Source organism: Mercenaria mercenaria, unplaced genomic scaffold, assembly GCF_021730395.1.
Source record: "Mercenaria mercenaria strain notata unplaced genomic scaffold, MADL_Memer_1 contig_4701, whole genome shotgun sequence".
Classification (NCBI taxonomy): domain Eukaryota; kingdom Metazoa; phylum Mollusca; class Bivalvia; order Venerida; family Veneridae; genus Mercenaria; species Mercenaria mercenaria.
The window spans coordinates 1-8,548 of record NW_026462950.1 but is presented as its reverse complement, the minus strand read 5'-3'; the positions used below and the strand labels follow the sequence as shown (position 1 = coordinate 8,548).

Sequence of the window (8,548 nt, the reverse complement as noted above, 5' to 3'; positions counted from 1 at the left end):
GGAAGCCATCCAGCTGACTTACGGGCGGTTAGTGGTTCTACCCAGGTGCCCATCTGTGATGAAATAATGCCCGGAGAAGCACCCGGTGTCTTCCTCCACCATGAAAAGCTGGAATGTCGGCATTTGACCTATAATTGTGTCGGTGCGACGTTAAAACCAACAAAATAAATAAATATCTAACTTGAACCACTTGTGTGACGTTAAATCCAACAAAAACAGAACATAAAGTCATTTTATAATTTTACTCATTTTATTACCTCACTCCACGTTTTAAAAGTCACAAAACACATTAACAAATTGAAATGTTGACCAAGTAAATTTCATTGAACAAAGAAAAAAAAAAGATTATGAAACGTTAAAAAGATCATTGTTTTGTCAAAGCTAGAAAACATTTTAAACTGTTTGAATATTTTTAGAAGAGAAGAATAAGTATATGCACATTTGTGTCCATATAATATAGGTTCGCTCAATTAAAGCTACTGTTTTGAAAATGTTCATATACTCATTGTATCTCTGGCACTTAAAGTAACAAAAGAAGTGAAATTTCTTAACAATACTTGAAAAATACGCAAAATAATGTTAATTTTATTAGTGTCTTTGAACAAGTGAATCCCCTTTTGATACATTTTGACATCGCAGAAGATTAAGTAGGAATAATGAATTCGCATGACACTTTTAAAAATGCAGTTTTAAACGCATGTTTTAGATAAATAAAATTTACTATAAAAATGTGAGCGAGTTACTTAAATAATCACAATATATTAAAAAATTCGAAATTTGCGAATTAATAATATGCGATTGTTTACTAGTATTCCATTCTGTAATGAATGTAATATGTTCACAAATTTTTAACAATAGATCTGTCAAAATGTGTTTAAAATATCAAATATGATGACAAAGTAATTCAAAAGAAAAGATATCTGCAAAAAGCTAAGAGTTGCGATAGAAAATTTGTTAATTGTAGTAATAAAACCTTACTCGCACCATTTTGAACTCGCTTGATATTGCTCAGACTTTGGCGGATTTTTCACTTCAGAGGCCTTATTCATCATGATTTCAAGTATAAAATTTAAAGACAAATTGAAGATTAAGTTTAGGTTTCAGACATTACACTTAAGGTGAAACTGACTCGGGCCATTTTTGTGAATTTAGCTAATATTTACACGTGAAAACAATGCTGTTCAGTACCTACGGCTGCTATTGCATTTAAAACAACGTGCGCGATCCTAGAAAAGTGTGCCATCATACCTTCCGGTTTCTAACGGTTATATGTTATTACATGTGCAGAATTTGAAGGAGCAAGATAATCTTGGGAATACTTTTCTTACTCTAATTTCTAATTTTGTATTTTGTATCATTTTTTATGATATTGTCATACTTGTTTGAATTATTCAAACAGATGTGTTTGTTTTCATGTAAATTTTCTTTGAAGACAATTTTGAACTTTTAACATATATTTTATACCATAAAAAAGAAAACGCTAACATTCCTGCCAATAATTTCAGGAGGGGTAGAGTTAGACATCTTTAAAAATACTGAGTTACGTGCGGTAAAAGTTCTCTATCTTGCCTTCATTCTTTAGATTACATATTGTGGAAGAAATGCAGGTAGGTTTTACTATTGCCCCAAGGTTATTTTTGAATGAAGTGAGCAAAATTCAAACAGACCCACAGGATTCGACCTTAATTTTTCAGTGTTGGAGTTAGAATTTTGTCTCATTAAATCTATTTACTTGAGACACCCTAGACAAAAATGATTTTTACAGTTTTATTTTGTGTTTTATAATTGTTTAACAATAGTTTGATGTTTCTTTTATCAAAATTAATTCTGTAATGAATTCTCTGCAAACGTTTTAGATAGTGGCCATCACATTGAATTTTGTCTCTTCTTGAGCGTGAGAAAAACCCAAAAATTGTACAAAATTTACAAAAAAACGGCATGGTAAAAGTTGTTTAAAATTTGCAACACTGTGTGAAACATGGTCAACTTTAAGAATATACCAAGCAAATGCCATTTTTTAAACATTACTATTAGGGGTCCAATACCTTAAGTTGAAGATTTTACTTAAGTTTGTGGTGATTTCAGCTTAAGTCTAAGTAAAAAACTTAAGTCCTATTCATAAAACAGCTTAAACTTAAGATACGTAAGAAATGACTTCAGTCAGAAAACAAAATGGCGTCGTGAGTACGATTATAGTGTTGTTTTTCAGATAAAAGCACTTTAAACATAATTGTGCATGTTGTATCTGTCTGAAATTAATGTTGTTTTTTTTTAATGTTTTCGTCCACAATAAAAGCCAAGAATTACTTATTAAGTTGTTTTATGAATAACAAATATACTTAAGTAAAATAAATTTCTTACCTAAGTAATACTTAAGTAAATAATCAATTTCTTATACTTATACTTAAGATGCTTTATGAATACGGCCCCTGGAGTCTATATGGTTCCAGTAGATTCATCATACATAAAATAAAGCTGCTAGGGATGTAGGGAGGTAATGGATTACAGAAGACGATTCAATCAAGATAAGCATTACTTAAGAAATGAATGGTTTTCGGAGTTTGCGAGAAATGAACGACAGAATAGAATCGGCTAATCCATGATTAGGGCTTGCGATACCTGCTTTTGCCGATCCTATTCTGACGTTCATTTTGCAACTCCGAAAGAAATTAATTAATTTCTTATATCAACATATATTTCCTTTCCATTTGTAAACAAGGCTATATTATAAATTGGATACATTTTATTGTATTTAACATTAAAATCAGCTCCCCGGTCATTCTGTTCATCAGACGGAACAACTATGACGTCATCTAATAAACGTTCTCCGAGAACATCGTCAAATCAGCGGCCTGTTATCACAAAGCAGCGTTGTCGTAACTTTGACGCCTTTCCTTTTGCTGTTCATAGAAGATGAACGTTTTAATTTTGGTGTTGTTATCATATATAACCTTTAATCGCATCTATTCACAACACAGTTAAAGAACACAGATCTACTCAAATAGTTTTCTTCAAAGCGATACCAGTTTATCTTCAAAGAAATCACCTTTATACATGTGTGACGTTAAAGCAAATAAAAAACAAAATATAAAGAAATTTAAGTCATTCTATATATACTTTTTACCACGGATATACTTCAATCTTTTCAGCCATGCTGCTTTACTCTAATAGTACAGACATGCATTACTGACTTTATGGTTATTACCACTATAACGGATGAATCTTGGCTTGTAGATCTGTTTTACACTGTCGGTAGAGAAAATCCCTTTTTTTAATATTGCCTAAGAAATGTTGTGCGTGTTTTTTTAACATTGTTGTTTGCCAAATATATCTTGACATAGGCTAGGATGTGTGGCACGCATCATTTCACAAACAGACATTATATTTACTCCCTGTTGTACACAGTGCTCGTCTAGCCAGTTGTTCTTATATACCTCCATGGTCGGATCATAATACCAATCGGGGTAACCATGTAACAAAACAGTTGTTACATAGATTGTTTTCCCGACAAGAACTATTCCCGGAGAACCACTTGCACCTTTAGTGAATTTGCATTGAAAAAGGAATCGATAAGGGTTATGAACAGAATCGTTTGGAGGGGTGTCATAACCCTTGCCGCCTGTATGCTGACAACTCATTCTTTGCAGCTGATCAAGACAAAACTTGATTTTTGGGTCATCCTTGTCGATGATTTTGGTCACAAGATTAGTTTCCATGACGTTTCCTTTTGAATGCCCTATCAAATGAAATGATCTGTCAAGAACAGGACTGCAGAAACTTGTTACATGAGGAGGCATTACGCGTTGATGGTCTAGAAGCTCAACCACTGCTATGTCTGTTTCGTCATTTGAATAAACCACTTCCTTAATGAGATATTTGTCTTTCCTCTTATATATCCCATCATATTTGTAGTTAAATATTACGTATGTGTCTGAATTCTGGAGTCCTGGAATGCAGAGGATTGATGTACTATATTTTGTTATTATAAAAATTCGAAAAAAACTACAAAACTACTTAAATGATTTACAATATAATTGTCTGTATCAGTATTTTGAGCTATCATAGAAGCTGAGACGTACTCCCCTACACCCCCACCCCCCTTCACTGAGATATTCCTTACAAGTCATTGGAGCGTCGTACCTTTGGTTCTGTAATTAAACACGTTATCGACTGATCCATGCATGAAATAATTACCGGTAAAAATAATCATTCTAGCACGACCCGATTTATTTTCCTATTAAACAAAGAAGACTGAAAATGCGTGTTATTATGTAACACATTCAGTTTTTGTACGTCACAATTATTACGTCTTGGCGTCAAACGTCATAGCGGCGCGCTTGATATTAAACCAAACAAAACGGGCAATATTTTGATGGAAATATTCAATGCTGACCTGTTAGAATCGAAATAATATATCTCAAACAATGATTTGCTCTTGAATAAAATCAATGCCGTTCAGATACTATTATTATATATACTGGCAACATAAGAATGTGACAAACCTTTCTGAAAATTATTCGTAACGTGAGCCGCTGTCATAATATATCTTGAGCCAACCCGAAATCCAGAAGCAGTTGTACTTCCCCCTACTATTGGGTAAAATATTTTGCAAACAGAAAGTGATGCTTTAACTTTTGCTTCTAATTCCATTAATGTCTCCATATGCCCATGTGTATACGTAAATGATCCAAATGATTGTCCTGGTTTTAATGGTACAAATTTGAATTTTATCTCGCCATGCTCACTTACTAAGTCTTGACCTGAAACAGTATAGGTTTCCAAAGATACAGATTCATAATACAACACAGCAAACTGGTAAAAGAATGTATCTAAACCAAAAATCTTTATAATGCTGTCAAATGTTTTGATAAAACAAAGAGTCGAGAAATGAGTTTGAGTGTTCAAAATTATGTCATGTAGAGCAAGCCTGGTTACTATCAGATGATGATTACGTTAGGTGAATCGCTCTTTCTCTCCCTCTTTTAACATTTGCAAGAATATGAATTTACGAATTATTTTGATTTGTTCTTTGAGATTACACTAACACAGAGAAGGTCACAAGACAACTTCTATCTTTCAATGGTGGAGGAAGACCACGGGTGCCTCTGTGTGAATTATGAAAGGCACGGATTAGTAACTGGGTAAAGCCAGCAACCTTCCGTAAGCCGGTCGGATGGATTCCTTAAATAAAAGAATTCTACACCCCTTTTCGAAAACTCAGCAACTTTAACCACTTGGCCACAGAGGCCCAACGATTATTATTTAAGATCACATAATATTACTGAAATGTTATATTATTATTATTATTATTATACAAGATTTATATAGCGCCCTTTTCATGATAAACACGTTCAAATGCGCTTTATATATATAGCAAACGCAGCCACACAGGGCGCGAAATTCATCCTCTACTAGTACAGACACAGAGCGATCTGACCAGAAGGACAGAATGAGATAAAGCCCCCAGAACAGATAGAGAGAAATCATTTTTAGATACGGCCTGTTCGGCTAACTTAGCCTAGCTCTTTGCGAATAGGCAGTCTGGTTCTTTAACGTGCCCGGTGTATAGCACCGATACATGCGAAGCTGTCCTTCCTGGGAAGAACCAGTACAGGCCTCTTAGTTAGGTGGGATATACTCAAGAGCATCTTAGAAATTTCCATTGCCTGGACCGGGATTCGAACCCTTGACCTCTGGATTGACAGTCAAGCAAATTACCACTAGTCCACCGGCCCACCATAGAGTAATATATGTGAAAACACGGTATCGTCACTCTGGAAAAAAGATATCCACAAAATCAGTATGCATATCGTACTATTACAACATTCAGTTGCCTTGAGTCATAATCAATCATATATTACCTTCTCTATTTCCTTTTTTGTTTTCTACCTTTTCGCCTTTCTGCTTCAGCCTCTAAACAAAATAATAAAATAATATATATTGCGATATTTCTTTTACTTTTAGACATGCTCTTAATGTAATGGGCAATAGAAATTAAATGAAATTTCATTTAAACTTTGCACTATAAAACGACAAATTTCTTTGACATTTATACCTACTTGATTAGTTTACTATGCGAGAACACAATAAATAATATTAACAATACAATGCCGTGTGTGAAGAACAACATTGTTAGGAAGAATGAAATTTGTCCTTTGTACAGAGGATGTTGCTCTGGGGAGATTAATTTTACAAAATAAATTGTCTGCTTGGAAAAAGTATCTTTTCTGACTTATTATTGCTCTCCTTCGTACAAAGTTTATTCTTGGCTACAACTTGATTTATGTTTTTTTTCTATGAACATGTTTGTGTTTTACGATGTGTTCCCGTGTTTTACAATGTGTTCCTGTGGTGACTGTAGAGTGTGTAAGGGATTTATCTTGCGGGGAGTGATTTTATTTACACTGTCTTGTGATAAGGAATATGGTATGGGTTAACATACTCAATGAAATCCGATTATTTTAACTTGGCTGCTTTTTATGCCTCCAAATTGTATTTACTATCACAACAGCATTATTAAAATGACGAGCAGTGAGTGTAAAACGTCTGTCCGTACGTACTTGAATTCGGTGTTGTTATATTCTCTGGTTCTCATGGATCATGCAGTCCATTTAATTTTACTATGACAGAATTCCGCTTAAACTGGGGTGTGAGGAATGTTGCTCATTTTAGAATCTCTCGTGAACAGGCTCAATGAAACCGAGTCTGCTATTATTTTGCTAGGTTGTATTTTATGCTTACAAAGAATCGTCCTATGGTGTATTGCCATTGACCATGGCAATGCTCTGTTTTTCCTTCTTTATGCATGCTTTTGTTTGTTTGTTACTCATGTGGAATTATTGTTGAATTTGTTTGTTGTAAAGTGTACATGCTCAGCCTTTGTATACTCCCTATTTCCATGAGGAGAGCTGTATTGGCGGCTGCGTTCTGTGAATGTAGCTTTTCCTGTTGGACTTTTCTCCTTGATTATTTACTGTCACAAATACGAACGTTTTTCTAAATCTAGTCATGCTTTTGTTAGGCTAGTTAAAAGGTTTAAAATAAAGTTTCCGTATATAATAAAACCAAATCTAACCATATACCAAACCGAGTAAGTATTTTTTATTTTCGTTCATCCTTTGACGAGATCAGTCACTGTAGGTTAAAAAATATGTAAGAAGATCCTTTGGAAGCATAGAATGCAAACAAGCAAAATAATAGCAGACTCAGTTGATTGAGTCTGTTCATGAGAGGTAGTGGAAAGTGCAACACCCCTCGCGCCCCCTATCACCGGCTTAAGCGGAACTCTTTTACCCATGACCATTGAGTGGACTCCATGATCCCAAAGGACCAAAAAATATAACAACACTGAAAAGGTTATAATTTAGGGTTTAGTTACCTGTTTGCCAGAACCTGACTGTTGTGCTTTCTTCGTTTTTGGTTGTTTTTTCGTTCCTTCAGTTGTTGCAGTCGTATTTTTTTCTTTCTTTGGTAATTGTGTAGTATTTCGTGAAGCTTCAGCATCTGGAAGTTTTTCTGCAGTTTGTTCATTCTTTGCTGATCTTTCGATTTTTTGTATTTTTTCAGTCTTTGGTATTTTTTCCACTGATCCACCTGTCCTTTCATCTGCTCGCCTTTTACGTGATTTTTTGACCTGCAATGTTTTTTCTTTTCAATTTGACTTTTTAATGCAGTTACTACAAAGATACTGCATTCCTGAGAGATATTTGATATCCATATTTCTCGAGGTGAACATGTTTCATATCACCCTGTCAGGACTGCAATACTTGTTTTATTATACCCAAAACATAGTGTCTAAACATTGATTTTTAATTAACAATCATTATGACTGGTAAAATGATTTAAGGAAAATTAGAATATTAAAAGCAATAAAATATAAAGGTTATGTACAACATGCATTGCACAGTGCTCTTATTTTCTTTGTTCTATTTTGATAATCACGACGTCATTTAACGAACGCTATATAAGCAAAAGTCATTTAGCATCTATTCAGCTTTGTAAGTGAAAACTAAAGAACACCCGACAGTTAACGTATTCCAACAGTTGATACGAAAAAAATATCACATGCGCAGAAAACCACAGTATAGCTTTTGCGTGTGAAATATTAAATTACTGGGAAATATGATAAAATGTTCAAGTTAAACAAAATGGAAACTTTATTGGCGAATATTCAACGCATTGTATTGTGATAACGTCATTCATTTTAACATGAAACGGCGTGTGAACAAGCTTGCTGCAGTGCCTTGTAATGTAAACTGATCCAACCTGACAAAACATGATGCCATGAAGCCCAATGTAAAGCCGTTGGACGCAGCAAAAGTACGAGCAATAATGTAAATAAAATGATTCACCGCCATCTGACACAGTCGTATGCATATTGAAACCGCTTTGAGTAATACGAAGCGATGTATAAAAAGCTGATGACATGCAGAGAAGTGGCAAAAATATTATAAATTTGATGAATCAATGTTCATAACTGCTGAAAATCAACAAACCGGAAAATGCCGATTATACGCATAATGGAGCTTGGCACTAAATACTCCCGTAT

At 34.2% G+C, this 8,548-nt stretch overlaps 1 protein-coding gene across 1 annotated transcript; it reads right to left on the bottom strand.

Annotated features, from left to right (window-relative positions):
• Positions 1-255: 255 nt before the first annotated feature.
• Positions 256-7,715, bottom strand: LOC128554082 (uncharacterized). The gene is made up of 4 exons (XM_053535311.1): positions 7,379-7,715; positions 5,862-5,913; positions 4,503-4,760; positions 256-3,946 (listed from the first exon to the last, which is right to left on the bottom strand). Exons 3-4 carry the CDS (start codon positions 4,660-4,662, stop codon positions 3,306-3,308), a joined length of 801 nt encoding a protein of 266 aa, XP_053391286.1. The 5' UTR covers positions 4,663-4,760; positions 5,862-5,913; positions 7,379-7,715; the 3' UTR covers positions 256-3,305.
• Positions 7,716-8,548: the final 833 nt, after the last annotated feature.

Bases quoted from the DNA above. Each gene is read 5' to 3' on its own strand.
- LOC128554082 (XM_053535311.1), bottom strand. From the start codon at position 4,662: ATGGAGACATTAATGGAATTAGAAGCAAAAGTTAAAGCATCACTTTCT. The intron at 3,947-4,502 runs GTTTGTCACATT...TCTGCATTCCAG, and splicing joins TACGAATAATTTTCAGAAAG to GACTCCAGAATTCAGACACA.